This window comes from Paramormyrops kingsleyae, chromosome 13 (assembly GCF_048594095.1).
Source record: "Paramormyrops kingsleyae isolate MSU_618 chromosome 13, PKINGS_0.4, whole genome shotgun sequence".
Lineage (NCBI taxonomy): Eukaryota > Metazoa > Chordata > Actinopteri > Osteoglossiformes > Mormyridae > Paramormyrops > Paramormyrops kingsleyae.
In genome coordinates, this window is record NC_132809.1 from 27,862,133 (window position 1) to 27,882,507 (window position 20,375).

Genomic DNA, 20,375 nt, shown 5'->3' on the forward strand with positions numbered 1-20,375 from the left:
AAGAGTACAGTTTCCCAGATTGAACAAGCTGTTCATTTCAGCTAGCTGTCAGCATATAGTAAGTTTATTTCATGGATATTCCTTCGTGATATTAGCCAGGGGCAACAATATACTTGCTTTGTAGACTGAGTAAACAGAGAACATGCATTGCAGACTCAAATGCCGACATCAGGTTCTGTTACCACATTAGCAAAATGCTGACGGATGTACAAATTCAAGACCAGAATGACAGACCATGGTCTTAATGTCAAGTGACGCATCAGTCAAATCTAATATAGCTACCAAACCATGACCTGACCAGTAACAAGTCAAATATAGTCATTTCATATAAACTTAGTTTGGTTTTGCATGCATGTGCAAAAATTGCAAAGCTGAAATTTGAGTTGCTTTTCAAAAATTCATGCCATGCAAACAGAAAAGGAAGCATAACAAAGAGCTCATACATTTCACCTTCATGAATACCATTAAAGCAGATGATGAACAGGTACGCATTGACTAGGATTTTATGAAAGCACTTTCTTTCAAAGTGAGAAAAAACGAGCATGGCAGCTTTCTGTATATAAGACGGGCCCCATATTTCCTATATAAAGCTGCAGTCTTAGATTCACAAAAATCAGGGTACTAAAGGGTTAATAAATAAAACATTGATATTTAATAAGCAAACAGAGGTATCTGCCAAAAGCACATATTTACACTGATAGCCTTTTTTGCTTTACATTGTTATAAGGTTAATTTTTCACATTTTTAAAAAGTGTCCAGCACTCGTACATCGGAGATAGCGGCTGTACTGCTGTACGACAGGAATCTGTGAACGTGATCCAGCTTAGCAGCCCACCCCCCCCCATCTAAGGGACCCAGGGAGAGGACGGTCCAGCCTGAACGGTCAGTTTGCTTTAGGATTAATGGTAAACTGCCCACACGATTGAAAGATCAACAATTTATGTGTGGGGTCTAAACACAGGTTATTCGCACTTGCTTTCCTGCCATTTCTGTTCCATGGACGTGCCGAAATGGCTCTCTCCCTCTCTCTCTCCCTCTCCCTCTCGTACATCATGCTGGGCTCCAGCACTAACACTACCTGTCCCTAAGCCTCACAGCAGGCTGCACTTCCATCTGTGTGACATCTAAAGGCCAGTTCGCCAAGTAATGATTTTCCTCCCTCTGCGCTCAGTCCAAAAGGGCAAAGATGGCGTCACCCATGGCACGTGGGAGCGAAGGCCGGCATCCTGGAATCAGAACCTCAGGGATCACTCACATCACACCACGCCCTGAAGAGGCCTTATCGTTAGTGAATGTGTCAAGGCCAGAGCCATGCCGGCAGGGACACATATATCCCCTGCAAGAGGCTAGAGAGGCTCGATGTGAAATTCATCACCTTGTGCCGACGGAAACTTGGAGGCTGGTTCTGTGCGGGGCTGGCGGGACCTGGAGGCGAACCAGAAGGCCCAGGGAACGAAAGCGAACGCAACCATGGTTGTTAATCTCAGGACCCGACTGCACACCATGGGGCAATAACACATGAACCTATAAAGTCAGATCATGGAAATTTTCATCTGCGCTAGAGCGCAAAATACGTAGCACCAGTGGTCGTCCCTTTATGGCCACCCAGGGCAGAACTCTTCCAAAAAAGACCTCAAGAGCAGAGTGGGAGGTTCTGCCCTTTAAATTCAACATCAAGCTATCTGCTAGTTTTCAGGGACAAGGTACTACTGCGGCCAAGAACTGAGGGCAGATGTTAAATCTACATCTATACACATCCACCCTAAGATCCAGGGCACGGTTAAGGGACCCAAAGTCTCATGGCAAATGACAGATGATCAGAACGATCACATGCATGCTGAGAGATAACATGGTGGCCCAAGAAGTAGAGATGTCTCCTTATGTTCCAACCCCCACCCTTTAAAGACACACAATTCAAGTGGACTGTCTTAGTCTGTGTCAATGCATCATGTACCTTGAGATAAAAGTAATCAAAATAGGACAGATGACTCACAGTATTTGTGGAATATTTGTATGGCCTGGAATTCTGCAGAACTGTAGCCCTAGTGATTTACTTCACTTAACTTGTGATCTTCAGACTTCAACTTGCTATACAATTGCATCTGATTTGGCCTCTACATTAATATTTACATCTATTTAATTAGCAGAATCAGGATTTTGAACTGGCAATCTTCCACTCACCAACACGGCATCCTAAAATGCTGAGCCACCCCCCAAAAATAAACTAATCATGCATTAAAAGTGAAGTGTTTGTTTCACTGTGTTCAAGGAAGATTTAGAGAAGACTGCATGGAACTGTTTACTACCTTAAACTTTTATGTTAGAAATGGAACTCAAACTAATGCCTCCAGGACAAACTACAACCTCAATACAGCGCCTTAGACCACACAACCACCCCAATTTAGCCATTAATGTAGAACATGAAACTGATGGGTCCATAAATCTTCAAACACGCTTCTACCTCATTACTAGAGACACTGCTGGTCGCATGGTCAGGAACCCAACAGCTATTAGTGCCAGCTTAATTAGCCACATCTCTGGGGTTGAAGTCGTTAAGATTAACAAGCATCGGCATCATCCAGTTTAAACAACTACCCTGGAATTTCACACTTTCAGGTCCAGGTTGTGCGTCGTTAAAATGCACCTAATGAAGCTAATTTATAGCATTTTTTTTTTACTGTGGTTCCTAGACGCAGACATTGCTGACTCTTCTTAGGGGCAACAAATACTCTTTTCAGAGCGTAACTGCTAGCTGCAGCCAACAGCAACAAGCTCAAACATGCATTTCTCAAATATAATTTTCTGCACCGTGATAAATATGGAAAATAACCGCCACACACAGAAATAAGTGTATGCATACCCGAGAAAAAAGAAACAACGAAAAAGAGTAACTTCTACAATAGCCATTGTAGAGTTTGTTTTAGCTAAAATAAACATCTTTTCATAATGGAAAAATATGGCATAAATGTACTTTTTAGATGTTTCTTTTACAAATTCTATTTTGTGAGTCCATTAAGATTCAAGTATCAAGACGAAGATATACTACACACATTAGCACTTACAACAGCCTCACCAGTGCACAGTTTAGAAGGTGCACATTAAAACACAGTTACCATCAGTTATCACTCCAACATACATCATTAGTGTATCTTTCCTGAACATGCCTTTCTATTAATCCTGAAAACTCAGAAATGGTTCACTACTAAGAAGGTTTTGTGTAACATGGTTCTAGGTGACCTTGACTCAAATGAAACAGTATCAGTGACTGATCACTGAATAATAATTCTGAGAAGATCTATTCAAAGAAAAAAAAATCACATTAAAACGGACCAAACAAGTGATTTTATGCATAAGGAGCATGCTTATGAACTATGTGTCTATAACACATAGTTCATTGTGAGGGCTGGATCACCTGGACTTTGTAAATCAAACAGTACCGTGAAACAAGTCCAGCTCCTTACGGGAATCTGATGCAAATTATAATCTAAAGAAATCTTTGACGCTTATAAACAACCTCCATAAAATTTTTTAAACAGATTATGACTCAAGTGCCATTCGTCCTCTGCCCACAAGTATGATTTGGACAAAAAAGGCCATTGAACTGAGGAGGGGACAAACCAGAAAGCTCTCGTACAGCGGTCGCTCTGCCGTTTTTAAGCCCCCTTTCTGCTGCACGGTCGGAACACGTCTCCCAAAGCAGAGAAGAATGTGCCCTGCCTTGTTCTAGAAAAATCCTCCCTTAGCGCTGCACTGTGCCCTCCAGTCTCCCCCAGCCTCACAACTACTTGCTGTTTGCTCGCATTTCTACCCCCGAGTCCGTGTGTCTCTGCACTCTCTGTTTTCAAACCCCGAGTCCGTGTGTCTCTGCACTCTCTGTTTTCAAACCCCGAGTCCGTGTGTCTGCACGCTCTGTTTTCTGGCAATGTGTCCATGCACACTTGTGGGACTCACTGTGTCACAGGTAAATACAACGCGTAGGTCAGGCAAGGGGGGGGTGCGGAATGAGGGGGCTGCCCTGAGGTGATGCCTGAACACTACCACGTGCAAAAAAACATGTGGGGCTTGTGTGTGGATCAGTGGGTTAGGACACTGTTCCTCCAATCAGAAGGTTGCACGTTCCAATCCAATGGTTGGCAAAGTGATTTGACAATTGGACCATTATCATCAATTTCTCCAGGGACTGGCTGTTTAAGAAGACAGTTGCAGGCTCAAGTCTCTCCCAGGAGAGACCCTTCTGTTAAACCTTTGAGCAACATACTTAACATAATTTGCTTATTAGAATTTACCTAGCAAGATAAGTGAAGCTGGGTAGGGTTTATTGTCTTACATCCATATGCAGGTATACAGTGACACAAAATAACATTCCTCTTGGACTGTGGTGCGACATACAGACAGCAGTGACTGGGGGCAGGTTTTCACAGGGCTTAACATGCAAAACACACGACAGTGTGAAACAGGGGGGCTGGACACAAGGGTTTATACAAGTAACATAGCAGCATAAAGGGGCAGGATAAAATTAAATGAGTAATGTGTCAAAACTTGAAAGCCATGTCATTTGGCTTTGGCTTGCTGAGCAGGTTACCGTGTCGATCACGGCACTTTAACAGGCACTGCATCCGTCAGGGACGATATGCTGCAAGAAACACTGACAATTCCCCCTCAGGCACAAGACTGAGCCACGTCTATAGCGCCACATCCTCCTTCTACAGCTCCGTTCAACTGTAATTTTGCAATCCACTGAATACTGCACATGAAATGTTACGTAGATGCGGGACAGTGTGTGGCTCAGCAGATTAAGATGCTGTGCCTATGATTGGAAAACTGTCAGTTCAAATCCCAGGACTAGCATAGTGCCTTTACCAATGGGCCCCTGTCCATGACAATTACCCCCCAGTTCCTCCAGGTACTGTATGACCCTGCTTTCCATCCATCTGTGGGTCACACTAGCACAGGTGGTACGGCCTAGATGGGATGTCAGTCCATCATTGGACGCATGCAACAGGCAACTTAGGGTCAGACTGTTTTTGGATTGTGGGTAGAGAAAATGAGAAGTCCACGCACATGCATAGCTGAGGTGGCATTCGAACTTCCAACCTCAGATGTGTGAAGTGAAGCACTTTCCCAGCAAGTGCGGGTGATGTAGTTATGGGCTGGGGGGGGGGGGGCACTTTCTTGCAGTTTCCTTCCATTTTCTTTATCATGATTGCATGGCTTCTTCTATTGCTGGGTCAGTGTTGACCAAGAATCTCAGTCTGAAAAGAAACAACTTGCCAAAGGTACCTATTGAACACCCCCCACCCAGCAATTGGCCCATTGCTTCACATGACAGGAAAGGACAAGAGGAAAAGGGTGAAGCCCTTGGTTACAGGCTAAGTGAACCATGACTGCTACGGAACTATATCATTCCCATCTAATCAAAGCTGGTTAAAAAGAGAGAGAGAGAGAGAGAGAGAGAGAGACCTGCTGGCATTATCGGCAAGCTCGCAGCTACGCCAGTTACCCGGGCAAAACCCGGCGGTAGGAAACGCACAGGCTTTTTTTATAACGCCAGGTTTATAAACGCGGCAGACGAAGATGGAACAGGCCACATGGAAAGTTACAGCAGGCTGGAATGTTTTTAGGAAGACGTTTCCTACGCCGAGGACAAATCCGGGCCTGCTGCTGCACTGCGGCAGCATTAGCGCCGCGGCACGGGTGTATCGCGCCGCTCCATCTGCGTGGGAAGTCAAACAGAAGCAGCAGGTCCACGACTCCGCCCCAGCGGCAACGAGACACTCCGCCGTCAAACTTCCCAGCATGTAAATAAAGCGCTAAAGTGCCCCAGAGCAAACACCATGATATGCTGCAATCTGCCAGCCTCAAATACAACAATGTGAAACAAAGCTTTATTTACCTTTCATACGAGTACGAGAACAGGCACACGGGGATGTGCATTTCCACATATCACACCTTTCCGTTTTTTTGTAAGGCAAGCATACTTAGAGACAGGTGATAGCGCTGGGCTTGACCTCCCATCTATCAGGCACCATGCAGCATTTTTTCAGGGGGGGGGTGTGTGTGTGTGTGGTTAGAACCTTGATCAAGGGCCCAATAGAGATGTGGCTACTCTGCCAAACCAGGGATTCTAACCAATGACCTTCTGGTTGCACGCCTATTCCACTGAGCTACACACCAGCCCACCAGATAAAAAGGGGAACAATTCTCCTGGAAAAAATAACAGTAATCAAATCTATAGGAATACAGGGATCAACATAATGGATTCTTCATTCTTCATTGTACGATGTCATAAAAGGGTCTTTTAATAAAACATACAATAATACATAATTAAACCGGAATGACCCCTATTAAACAGACCTGAGCCAAAGGCTTTTGTGCCAGAAGAGCAAGTAGAGGTCCCTGGGCTTTTGGGGGACAAAGGGTATCATAACATGTAATAATGCAGTGGAGCTTTTAGCCAAGGACTGTCCAGGAAATCAGCTCTTCCTCTCCCTCTCCCTCTCCCTCTTCCTGCCGGCTCCCCAGCATTCGTGTCATTTGCTGCATGTTGAAAAGTTAATTGCTCCTTGACAAAGGAGATAAAACGGCGTTCGTGGAAAGAATGGGGCGATGATTGGCCCAGATGAAAGGTACACAAAGTGCGAGACAACAAGGCAGGATCCAGCCAGCCGGTCGCATTCCCACTCCGCACTGCGTTATCAGATAACAGGTAGACAGATCCCCCCGCCCCCCCCCCCCCCGGCTCCAGCACACCCCGGACCCCGCACCCCGCGGAACAAACACACAGAAATAGCTGGAGACTCGCAGGGCCATTGACACATACCAGTATCCACCATGGGCCAATAAATGTACCATCATGTGACTAAATACTTGGTGTGTCTTCGGGTTAGATGACTTTGCTGATCTCTGAGGGGAATAAACTGATAAACACCCACTGACACGAGACTTGCCTGCAAGGTGTCCATACATGCCACCTCACCCCTACCCCTGGTCATTAAGGTTTACCAGACCCTGCCTGCTGCTTCATCCAGATACTAGGCATCACGTTAAAGCAGCTGCTTTTTTAAATGAGACAGAGAGCAGCCAAAAAGCAATCAAAACAAATGTATAAAAGAGACACTTCCAACGGCAGGCCACAACTCTTCAGGAGTGCTTTGCGGATCTGTGCTGTTTTCACACAAGTGACTTAAAGTCTTAAAGTCTTCTGTTCTTGCAGCTTGTTTATCTTGTTGGACTTTTAAAGCACTTACTGGTCGTTCACTAATTTTAATGTGCCTGACGCCTCCTGGAAATAAAAAAAAACTCAAAAGGTCACATGAAAATCCCGACGACTTCCTCCGCATGGCCGTGCCGGGAGCTTCGGCCCGATTGGACAGACGAGGCGAGCGCTTTCTTTGACTTCCTGCAGCACCTTGTGCTGCCCTGCCTGTACGGTAAAGATGGCCGCCAAGAACAAAATGGAGGCACTAATCCCCTCAGAGATAAGCTGTGAGACACGCAGACCTTTAGAAAAGTAAAACAAGCACATAAAAGAAGATAAAATGAAAATAAAAAACTAAAGAAACACTTACAGTTCTTCCAAATAGGTGAGATTCTTGAAGACGTTTGCCGGGAGCTCTGTGATGTTGTTCATGCTGATGTCCCTACAAAGCCAGAGATACAGGTGTCAGTGATGACATTTAGCATTTAACTGCTGAAGGATCACACCAGATAATGAAGCAAACCAGCATTTCTCAGCCCGGTTCTCGGGGACCCCCAGAGAGTCCGCATTTCTGCTCTCTCCCGGCTCCCAGCAGACCTGAAACCAGGTATTCGATGGTCCAGGTGCGCTGGGAGGTGGGAGATGGACAGTTTGGTGATCCCCCAGAACTGTGTTTGAGAAACACTGAAAGAAGCAAATATGAATCTTTATTTTTAGGCTAGCAGGGGTGGGGAGGGGGTAGTCATCCGCCTGTGTGCGATGTCACCGCTTGCGTGTAACCTCACCTGCCGAATCCCAAAACACGCGACTGGCAGTGAAAGGGACAGGCATGTAGCTACAGGTCAGCTATGCAGGCGAAGCCTGAGGATCCCTCTGTGACCCATGGGGGGTGAAGGCTAATCAGCAGACAAAAATGCAGGCGGGGGGACAAGCATCTGCTAACCCACTTCCAGGTAAATGTTTACATCTGTCCTGCTCGGCCCTAAGGACCCATGACATGGTGAGGACTGTCTACGGAAGTGCCTGGTCTCAACATTCCTTCCAGTCATTCAGCAAGAGAATATCTGTAGGGGGTAACCTGGGGGGTTAGGGGTGAATTTATCAAAACTCAAGGTCTTCAGTTGCTGATGAATAAAAGGCCTTTCAACCCCCCAGCACAGACATCCAATCCAAATTATCAGTAGACCACTCTGAAAGTTTAATATGTGTGGTTATCAGTCAATGTGTGCTTAGTCTGAAGGAAGATGGACAACGTCTCTATGTGAGAAACAAGATAAAAGATTAACGAACAGAAATGTCAGACCTGCACTTTGACATAAAACAAAAGATGCACATTTTCCTCATTTGAATTTATAATGCTAATCTCCTCTCAAACTCCTTTTAAGTACCTAAATTTAAAACTTTTCCCTAGTTCAATGGACATATTTATCAAATGATTGTTCACCAATGCTAAATCCTAAAAAACTATGGGGATCAGAATTGGAATTGAATTCGAATTTCAGGGAGAATTTAATTCCAACTCCAGTTCCATTTCCTGATTTTGATTGGAATTGATGAATGCATTCCAGAGTGGCCCTACCCTGCTAATAGCACAGCTCATAAAGCAGCTCATAACAGTTTATATAACAGTGTTTTAGAAGAGGTACAACAGCAAGCCTTTAGGGATCTTGTCAGCTCCTTATGGACCGTGTGCCAGTACCACGCGTTTCAGATTCAACACACTGTAAGGCATCCTTTCACGATCCTGTGACTATGTGTGTGGAGCAACAAATACCTTATACACAAGACTAACCAACACCTTTTACACAATGCAAACCAACACCTTTTACACAATGCAAACCGACACCTTCTACATGACGCTTACAGACACATTTTACACAATGCTAACAGACACCATTTACGCAACGCAAACTGACATCTTTTACACAACGATAACAGACATTTTGCCACGTGCATGATGACCTAGGAGTTCTCAAAAGAAACACACACGCAGTGATTAGCCCAGGTGTCAGGCTGTATTGATCCTGATTGATAAACCAGCACCATTGCACTGCTCGACCAAACAGCCCCAACATCCTGATTGCCCAAAGTCCTGTCTGGGGGCAGATCCCTCCCAGGAGCGACCCATATGCAACAGTTCTAAAATAGCAGGAGATAACGCAAAGCTAACATCCTGCATCGGTTAGAACGGCAAAACGGCTGCCGAATGCGACGTCTTGAGTTCTGCCGGGAGGCCCGTGGAAGCGTGACCGCCACGTCTGTGGGCTCGCATTCCGCCGGGGATCGCATTACCGCCAGAGCGGGCGCGCAGCCCCCACCATCCGGCGCGCTTTCATCCTCCCGCTATCTTTATTTACAATCCAGGTCTTGCTTGCTATTGAATTACCCCGCAGGGCGTTTCAATGGGGCGTCGGAGCCTCTGCTGGCTTGGCGTCTACAGCCCCTATTTGCAGGACGCCCCCGGTGGTCTCTCGGATACATCGCGCCCGGTTAACGGCACCCTGCTCCTCCCTCATGCCATTTCCATCCCACCCTGGCTGTCTGTTCCGATCCTCTCTAGCAGGGCTGCAGGTGACGGCGTGGGGGTGTTGTAAATATCATAAAAGTTCCCCCACTGGCCGCCTTCACAAAGGCCGTGTTTTTGCTGCGGTGTGCAGGTATCTAAGCCCGGGTCTGAAGAGGGCCTACCCTCCACATTTAGATGACTGCTTTTAGATAGCAACTCCAACAAAGAGATCTAGAGCAAGCCTGTCATGAACTGTCCGATTTATGAGCGTGCGCTGCATCGCCCCACCAAGTCAAAGTCAACTTTATCGTTATTGTGTGCATGCACAACGAAATGAGGTAGTTGGTACAAGAATCACACATTGTAATAGTGTTTCAAAAAGATGAGACCTCCACTGGGGGAATATTGGTTGGCGGTCTATATCCTAAGCAGCGATGACTGCATACCAAGACATATACGCTCTTTTATGTCTCCAATTTCTGTGTCCCTCATGATACTGTGAAGAGCTTATCTTAGCTTATCTCTTTAAATAAATAAATGGCAAATCCTTTATTTGCCATTTGCACAAGTACAGATGCACTGGAATTCTTCTCTTCACCTGCCTCATCTTGCTCTCCATAGCTTGGGGGTAGCAGTGCAGGGTCAGCCTACGTACGGCACCGCTGGAGCTGGGGGTTTAGGGCCTTGTTCCAGGGTTCACAGGCATGTGACTCTTCGGCAGAAGCAAGGGAATTGAACTGGAGACCTTCCAGTCGCGGACACAGAGACGTAGCCCACTGCGCTGCTCCCCGCCCGCCGTACACGCATCACGACAGTGCCGCCTAATCCACCCCCCGCAGCTCACCGCCACAATCAGGAGCAACAATAGGTGCTGAATCATATACAAATTGAAATTAATTCATCAAATCAACTGACCAAACCGGCCCCAGATAAATCCCAACGGCCAAATTTGTCATTTGGGAATCTGCCATGGCAAAGCTACCAAGCCTGAATCAGGAACAAAAGGCCATTTCAGTCGGGATGAAGGACAATGCGAGTACAGTAAGCGAGAGATTCCCGTTTGGCGTCTGGTAGCATTTCAACCCGCACGTCTGGGCAGACATTTAACAGTCTGCAAACTCCGTCATTTCTGACAAAGCACACAACTCTCTCTATTTCCACTACCCCCCCCCCCCCCCACCACCACCAAACTCCACCCCCACCCCCCCTTCGAAGGGCATGCACAAACCGGCTAGAGAGTAAACGACAATTTCCTCCAGGCCTAATAAAGGACTTTGCCTGTTGGGCTGCCCCGTGGTAAACACAAGCATACCAGGGGTATGTTTAGAGAGTCGTCAGGAAGGCCATTCATTCACATTAGTCTGTGTGTTCTCAAGTATGACGCCTGGGGACGGATGTCCAAGTCACGGCTCATTAAAGCTCTCCGGCAGGAAGGAAAGGTCTGATGACAAACTAATGGAGCCTAAAGACACCATTTTTATGCAGACACCAAAAAAAAAAATCCATCAATCAAAGCGGCCTCCTTCTCCGACCAAGTCGTGGACATCCTAGAATCCTTGAGTGGAATTCGAGCTCTGTACCATTAAAACAAAAATATTAAAAAACAGTTAAGGAATTTTCCACGTTATCCTAGCAGGTATATGCAAGGATAATAATAATTCTGCATAATAATTTCTTTATTGAAATTAGCCAAGGAGAGAGAGTGCACCAACAGCCAAGAACCCCCAGCGAGTCTTATGGCATATCACAGCGATCAAAGAACAGTTTGGATTGAAATATTCAACTTAATCTCCTTAGAATTAGCAGTAACCATTCAAAAAATGTACTTTTGTAAAATAAAAATGAAACTAGCTAAACAGAATCACTGCTTTGACCTGAGTATCAATAAACAAATACTTCTGTGGTAGTGGAATCTGGTTTCCTTTGAACTGAAAGACATCTCCAAGCCCCCTCTGTAATGGCTGATCGGAAAGCAGAATCCCCACCCGGCTCCAGCCCCCGCACAGCACATTTGTGCAGATTAACTCGGAAACAATGCTGTAATCAAATGTAAGGGGACACTTAACTTCTGAAAATGATGTGTATAATTGATAGCTGAAGGAAGCAACAGGCTCCCTATTGACGGCAGGGAGGAGCACAAGGGACCTTTGTTTGCGTTGGGCTCCGTGTGAGGGAGGAAGATGCTGAGAGATCTATTCACGCTCTTCCCACACAGGACTAACCCCCCCACCCGCCTACCAGCCCCCCCCCCCCCCCCCCCCCCCCCAAAAGAAACCTCCAAGAATTAGTTAGACCTGCATGGCTAAAGCACAATGGTCACTAGCCCTGGTTTAGTTTTTCAAAGGTTCTGCTGAAGATGCCACGACTCCTGCAAAGTGCGGAGGGAGATGGGGTGAGGGTCCCCCCACCTTGCAGCTGCCCCCACGCAGAGAAAGAGCCCCTAACTGGCTTCTTTCACCTCTGTTAGCCACGAACAAAAGTGTCATTCACCCTGGGATGGATGAGAATGGAGCAGAGCAACAATAGACCTCTAAATCCCGCCTCCTCACCTTTGTTGAGTTAGTTTAGGTTCTGGAAACGGCTTAATTAAGACACCCGCAAAGCACCCCCCCCCCCACAGCTCCATTACAGCCACCCCTGCTCAGCTCTTTATTTAACATCTCCCCCCCCCGCCAGGAGCAGAGCACGCAGAGGGCGCCCCGGTGATGTTTCCTATCTCACACAAGGCTGTCTGCTTTCCTACTCAGCTTGAGTGCCTCTGCCCATTTTTTTTTTAACTGCCAGAAAAAAATGTACGTTTACATGAAGCCTGTACACCTGCCAGTCTCGTTTGTGCTCCCCTCCCATCTGAAGGGCAAAATTACTTGGCTTAGTACTGCTTCTGCACGCAATGACAGGCTTCCACAAGCGGGCCGAAACAAACACTACCACACATGAATGTCGGTCTTCGGGATTGCACCCCCCCACACCCCCCTCCGGAATTTAAAAAAAAAAAAAAATATATATATATATATATCTTTTTTTTTTTTTTAAATGCAACTTTGTCAAAGGAAAAATTCTTGTCAAAAAAAAAAAAATCCAGTCCTGAAGAACCACTCATCCAGAAGTCAGCCGTGACAATTTGCTGACGTGTTTATTCACGGCTGGAGATTTTCATAACTCCAGGAAACACGCGCTCATATAATAGCTAATCTAAATTAATTTCCGCTATTTTGGGTTCTTGGTAGCTATTACGATTGCAAGGCACTTTTTTATTCACCGTGCGCATGATCTTGCCGTAAGATCACATTATGACGTTGCATGATTATCCTGCTTAGCGAACAAATACGGCTGGCCAAGGTTTTCAAAAAAGTTGCCCCCCTTTTATATCCCTGGTTATTTGCTGAAGCAATCCGGCGTGCAAGATGCTCTCCAAAGGTTAAAAGGCAGCTACAGTAGCAGTATCCAACAGACAGGGGCTTCCTGAAGCCCGAGGCTCGCCCTGCACACCACCTGGGTCTGCCAGAGGAACACGCTGAGAAAACAAAGCCAGCTACACCAAGGTAGAGTCTCTCTCCGTGCGGAGCACCCTCGTCCGCACCATCGCCTGCCCCAGTTTGTACTTAGCACACTACAAATTTAGCGGACAGAAAAATGAACGGATCCTCCATGCCACGGTCCAGCAGGGCTGGACACTGACGGCGTGATCTTTCGGGGGGAGAATTTCCTAATTCTTTGGAAAATGACTGGATCCCTCCATCTCCTGTCAAAACGCTGCGTCTATCAGTCATGGTTACTCATCCATCTGGATCTGGATCCTTCAGACGGGCAACTGAAAATTTCAGATTCCTTCGCATTAGCTTTTGCTGCCTTTTCATCATATGCAATAAATAAATAAAGTCCTCACTGTAAATGAATGACAAAGTATATGATCTATATTCGATGTCGGTTTACATTAAAATGACAAGATCTGAAAAAAGAAAAAACACTTTATAGTTCTCTAGCACAAAAGTTTTTATACGAGTTTATTGAAAAAAATCTTGAACGACTAGAAATCAGATGAATAAGATCTTAAATTAATGTCAGATGTGTGGAAACAAGTAATATATTTGGAAAAATGTATAATATAAAATTCATAATAAAAGGCAACAAGTTTGAGAAGACAAAGCTACTCCTCAAGAGTCAGTTGTAACGATAAATTACACTTTGTTTGTAAAAACTAGTGTGTAGCATTAACAGTTATAAGCTAAGCTTGGACCTTAAGAAAGAAGCCCAGCTGACTGGCTTGCTGTGGCTCGCTGTGTACACACGTCACTTCGCAGTGGATTTCAGCAGTTCAAACCTCATCTCAACATCTCAGAACAGCAGTAAGATAGTCCTTAAACAAGTTCCTTCAGCACGAAATATAAAAATTAATTCCCATCAAATGCGACTGGTCCAGACTACGCTGGAGAACCTGCAGGTTTAACATTCTGGCATTCTGTTTTGCCAGGGATCTTAGTGACTCTGCTGCTGTTTTAATAACTTGGGGCCGTTAAAATATACAGCTCTAAGCGTCTGGTGAAAGTGTAGCTTGGAGGAAGCCCACCAGGAGAGAGGGAGACCATCCACCCGCGCGTCTCACCGGGGTAGCAGAAAAACGCAGTGAAATATGCCGTAGCCCAGCCTTGACTTTGACATGGCACTAAATCATCAGGAGGCCCACTGAACCCGTGGCCCGTGTTTCTGGCAGCTTCCCCTCACCCCCGCCCCAGCGGCAAGCCGGCGCCGAGCCTAAGTGGACCCCCTGGAAGGTAATTAACACCTTTGCAGGCGCTAACGGGAACCCTGCCGCGTTCTCTCGCCAGCATCAGCCCGCCTGTAGCCCCGCTGTTCAGACTGGGCCAGAAACCTGGCCTGTTCAACACCTTCCTGCCCCCCTCCTGCCCCCACCCTGGGACACACCACAAGGGCCAAAAACAGCGACTCACCGGCGCTGGGCTGCAGCAGAGCACCAGGAGGACTGCAGTTTATTTATTTCACAGATGCTTTCATCAAAAGTACAACTGAGAAAGCAGAGGCAGCCAGTCCCTGGAACACAGGGGTTAAGGGCCTTGCTCAAGGGCCCAATGGTGAAATCACTCTGCTGACCCCAGGATTTAAACCAACGACCTTCTGATCACAGACACAGCATCCTAACCTACGGAGCCGGACATTCAGAGATGGGTCGCCTCCTAGCCAGACATCCAGGGACGGATCATCTGCTAGCAGGTACCGGCAGCAACATTGTCCTCCTGGATCCTATTTTAAAGGCTAAATATATTTTGGTCCCAGGCCACAATCAGTGGTGGAAATTTTCACAGTAACCTGCCATGACGTCAGGGACCGTCTGGCACCAGCCAAACCGATTACATCGGCCCCAGACGTCAAACCCAAGCTCATTTTCCTGTGCTGAGAAGATGCCCAGGACCTGACAAAGGCAGGCTGGAAGTGCATCCTGGGTAAAAATAAAAAAAATACAGTAGAGGCCAGAGCCTACAGGTGCTGACTGAAGAGGAAAAGTCAAATTTAGGCATCATTGTGCATGCAAAGTGTCACCCATCATTTCCGTAACGGGACCCCTGATTGGCCGATTTGCCTAAAAAACAAAAAAAAAAGCACTTCTGGGAACAAGTGCTCCTGGTTGCCTGGATACTTCAAATAGAATTTAGAGATCAGTGGTCATTGTTGACACACAACAAAGAAATGTGTCCTCTGCATTTAACCTATATGTGACGTCGTGACATAGCAGGGGGCAGCTAATTCAGCACCCGGGGAGCACTGCTTGGGGACGGTACCTCGCTCAGGGTACCTCAGTGGTGTTTTGCTGGTCAGGGATTCAAACCAGCAATCTTTCAATTACAAGTGTGCTTCCCTAACCATTAAACCACCACTGCCCACAATAAACGTCAAATAATGTGTCAATGGCAGATACACAAACCAGAAATAAATCAATATGTCAATAATAACAATACGCCAGTTAATATGAATTTTGTGCATGTATTTGTTCAAAAAACTTTCTTCATCAGTCTTTTGGTTTCACATAAAACATTAATTATTAATAATAATAGCATTAATAATAATGTATATGTAGACATGTATCTCTGATATTGGCAGGGACCATAACAATATGCTCAAATTATTTATATGTTAAACAACATAATTTTCTATATATTTCATATTATAAAATGAAAAAGAAATGAGAAATATCACTATTAGTAATTTCTGCAGATTTATCAAGTCTTATTGTCTTAGCCTTAATTATTATAGATGTTTATAATGAGATCCACAGCATACCACCATGAATGAGGAACATTTCCTTGAATGCATAAGCAGTGGTCAAGTGTGTGCCAAGATTGCCAGGAGAAACATAAGATGGACCTCCTTTGCTGGATCCATGCGAAAGGTACCTAAATAACTCCAGGTTCTGTTTACTAAGTTATCAAATTTCATGCCACGAATGTCACTGACAGCTAGTCCCTTGGCTCAGTACCACACCAGCAGGATGTCACACAAAAACCTCCACCGCCAAGGGACGCGAGGGTGCGCTTCCAGTTGCCATGGCGACCCCGGCCGAGGAAGACCGTTCCGTGAGATGTCCGAGCGGCATGGCCGGGGGTGAGCCGGAAGGGAGAGGGGCAGATTTACAGAGAGGAAATTGCCATGGCAAACAAACTGCAGTCAGTAATTTCAGGAGGAAGGGGGGGGGGGTCCCAGCTACACATTCATTAATCGCGTGGGAGGACAATCAGGCCACCAAACAAATGTACAGTCATCGCAAGGCCTGTAATCTGACCAAAAGGGCAGCACAAGAATGACATCAGATCAGAATGTAGCGTAAATGATCCCCAGATAAATGCAATATTCTGCTCACGCGTATTGACAATGAGAACCACAACTGGACATTTTCTATCAATTCTTTATGCTCTAAAATAAGTCATTTAATATTACTGTATGACAGAAAGAAAGAAATTCAAGGTGCCTACAGAGGCCACTTTGAGTTGGGAAAAAAGGTTTACGCATTTAGCCTACCAAAGGCACTGTGACTCTACAGGATAATATGATTTGAGGTCCACAGGTCCCCGAGATCACCATTTCCACAAGAGAAATCTCACAGCTTTGTGTGTTTACCTATTTATATATTGGTCCATCGCAACTTCCTTTTCCGGAAATTTCTGGAATTTTCTGGAGCACTTAGACTTGCCAGGTTTAATGGTTTTCCTGTGAGACTCACATCGCCTCACGTTTCAGAGGGTCTCGTGGCCATGAAATGACTTCCTCATTTTCCTTTCCCTTTATCAGTTGCCCTTGTACACTCACTCCAATCTGTCCATCTCTTAACATTAAGCACCCCCCCCCCCCCACCCCTGCCGATCTGGAGACCTTCACGAGACACATGTGACTGGCGTGCGGAACAAGTGTCATTGGGATCTCACTTCCCGAACGGGCGTTAATCCCTACGTGTAAAACCCCTATCAGACACAAGTGATGTGATTCAGGCCCCTCAGCTGTCCAGTGTCTCATTAGACATCCGCCATCGCTGACCTTAACAGCACCCTCTCCGTCCTTGGCGATGTGCCGCAGCAGCTGTACACAAATCACCCTAAAGTATTTAAGGGTTAGTACTGGATGCGTCGCATAGCTAGGAGTTAAAAAGGTGTCACAAACGGGCATGTGGCTTAACCATTTGCGGAATGGGAATTCGAGCAAATCCCCCCACTCCCCAGTGAGGTTGTGTGTGGTGGGGGGGGGGGGGGGGTGAGATATAGCGTACCAGCAAGGAAGTGCAATAGTCCCCGCAATTCAAAAAATACATTTTTTTGGACTTATAATCATAAGCTACTCGCATTGAGGGGTGGCTTAGCATGTTAGGATGCTGTCCCTATCCCCCACTGTCAGGGCCTAAGCCAACCATCAGTAAATGATGTGAAGGCAGTACAGGGAAGATGTATAATCCTGTCTGAGGTCATAAGCGGAATCTGAGACCGTTGAGGTAGGAAGGCAGGTCGGATTCTGATTGGCAACAGGAAAGAGATTCATGGTTGTAGCTGGACTCAGATAACTACTAAAGCTATAAACCGCATTACACAATGTGGTCAGGTGAGATTATGCAAAGCAGCCAACAGAAAGGTGATGGAAGTTTCTGGAGAGGTGCTACAATTCTACCTCTACTGTGGCTGCCATTTCAGTCCCCTTCGTCCCAGAGACGCTTAGAATCTGTAGCTGTAGGGGCAGTCCCATTCATGCAGAGAGTTTGGGGACTGAAGATCGCATGTGCCTTGTTTGTCAACAAGTGAGGAAAAATCCAGTAATTAAACAATAACTGTCACGGAAAAAAAAAACGGATTACCCATAACCAATCAATTCTCCACAGCACAATGGGAGCCAATCAACCATATCATGTTACTAAGGAGTAGGTTTCCTCTAAAGCTGTGGCTCAAATAACATCCTCTGCGTTTCCCTCCAAACTTGCCCGCTGAAATGAGCCAGTATCCGGGGCCATGTGCACGACGTTCTGAGCATCCCGTCTTAGAATTACGCCCTAGCTTATGCGTCCAATGAAACAAAGAGAATTACATATTGCCACCAACACCTCAAATGAAAATTCTTAAAAAATCCATATAGGCTCCCACGAGTGGTATATATTCTAGATCTGGCGGTCAGATGCTTCGATTCTGCACGGCAAGCCTCGAACCCCACGGAGCCGCGGCAGAGCCCCTAGCTCGCTCGCTCGCGCGCGGTTTCATTGCAAACCGCATGACCACAGCTGCTTTCCTGTTGGTTTCTCTAACGATCGCCTCGACACAGAGACGGGGTGAGCAGGGAGGTCCGCTGGCAGGCAGGACACCACAAGGCACCATACAGCGGCATTTAACCCCGCGGTACCACAGCTCAATGTGTCCGGTTTCAAAGGTGAGAGTGGCTTATCTGTGATTCTTCGATTTATTTCACATGTTGTTCTGGCAGCGTTCCAGCGTGCCACTCCTCTGAAACAACTCCTACACAAAATAAATGGTAGAATCATAAATATCAAGGGATATGCAAGCAGCAGTCTAATGCTTATAACCCTCTTTAGCACGAGCGCTTTTCTGGTTTCTGCTGCTTCATTTTTGCAACAAAATCAAACAAATCAGTTTTTAGGGAAGAACATGGACCTAGTTGTTGTAGCGTATTTACTGAGTATTTCCATTCCCATATAACCCATCAGTAGTCAAGAATTCAAGGATTTTTTTATAAGTAACTTTGTGTTTCTCTCTTTTGCCTAAAGCACATGCCAGGATTGCTAACCACAAAAGCCATCACAGTATATAATTAACCAACGCATTGCACAATGTCACAGCCAGTCTACTTGTGCAAACTTTTTAACCATGAATTTCCCACACCAGTTACTCCCGGTCAGAAGGTAATGATTAATGAAGAGAGGTCTGGCACGGCGCGAATGGAGCGACACACATGCGCGCGCGCGCGCACACACACACACACACACAGCGCGCGCGAGTAGCACTGCAGAGTGTACTAAGTGACAACCAGAAAGCTGTCATCTTTTTAGCTTAAGCTAAACACACGTACAAAATAGTCATTAGTAGAATGTAATTTATTTTAAAAGGCACCTTTTAAAAGCACTGCCATTGCCTGAGTGTTTGACACAGCTGGGGAAGCGCCAGAGAACTAATGAATTTCTTGCTAAAAGGCTTGAGCCTTTTGGCGTAATTGAACATTAGTTTTTACAGTATCACTGATCGCGTAAAGCAAATTTAGATGATTTTAAACTAGATCATATATCACAAATCTCAAAATGAATACTTCATGATACCCAAAATGTGATCTTAAGTGAAATTTTTGAACAAACCATAGGCAAAGCAACGCAATTCTATAACGTGGAACCGGTTCATCTCCTTATTTCTCTGAACACGGACAAAACAAGGCAGCTACAAAAAATGTACACATCCTCAGAATCCCTCCCTAGCTGTTTAAAACATTTGACGTTTTATTGATTCTCCTGCTTTTTTGAATTTTGCTTTGGTGCATAAAAAACTGCCACGCTTGCTAATCCAGCACTACCAGCCTTGAATTCAAATATCTGCTAACTGAACAATCGTCTGTAATTATATTTGTTGGTAAATTAATATATTATTTCGTTTTTTGAAAGGCAGAAGTTGTGGGGGATGGGGGGTTGAAACGGATTACTGTACCTATACTTTAAACTTCCTCCTCAACTACTGTGATGTCATGTCCAGGTTATGACTGACCACCAGGTATGTCTATTAAGTTCGTACACGGCACCAACTGTTTAAAAATCCAAATGCGATTAAAAAAAAAAACTCTAAAACCTAAACAAACAATGACACATGCTGAGGAAATCTGTTACAGACATACGTTATAGACTACTAGGCCTGTATTTGTTAAGGTGTGTATATTTAACATACAAACAGGCTTTATTTTGACAAGCTTTTCTTTCTAAGCTACGGAAACGAAATAACGTGAATGCAATGACAGTAGTTAACCACTCCTCCTTATCACTTCTCAAGATTCAGCATTGGCTTGAAGTTTCAAGCTTTTGAAGGGGAGCCCAGATAATGTCACAGACATTTGGCCAGATACTTTCACACACTATGGAAAGAGGAAAACTGCTCCCCTTAAGTACATCAACACACACGCGCCTGAGAGGAGCAC

General features: G+C 45.6%; 1 protein-coding gene across 1 annotated transcript in view; it reads right to left on the reverse strand.

Annotated features, from left to right (window-relative positions):
• Positions 1-20,375, reverse strand: part of LOC111850539 (leucine-rich repeat-containing G-protein coupled receptor 4-like) — a 44,824-nt gene that overhangs the window by 23,205 nt on the left and 1,244 nt on the right. Inside the window, exon 2 of the mRNA XM_023824529.2 lies at positions 7,569-7,640. Coding sequence (XP_023680297.2) covers positions 7,569-7,640 — 72 coding nt within the window. The remainder of the gene's footprint in view (positions 1-7,568; positions 7,641-20,375) is intronic.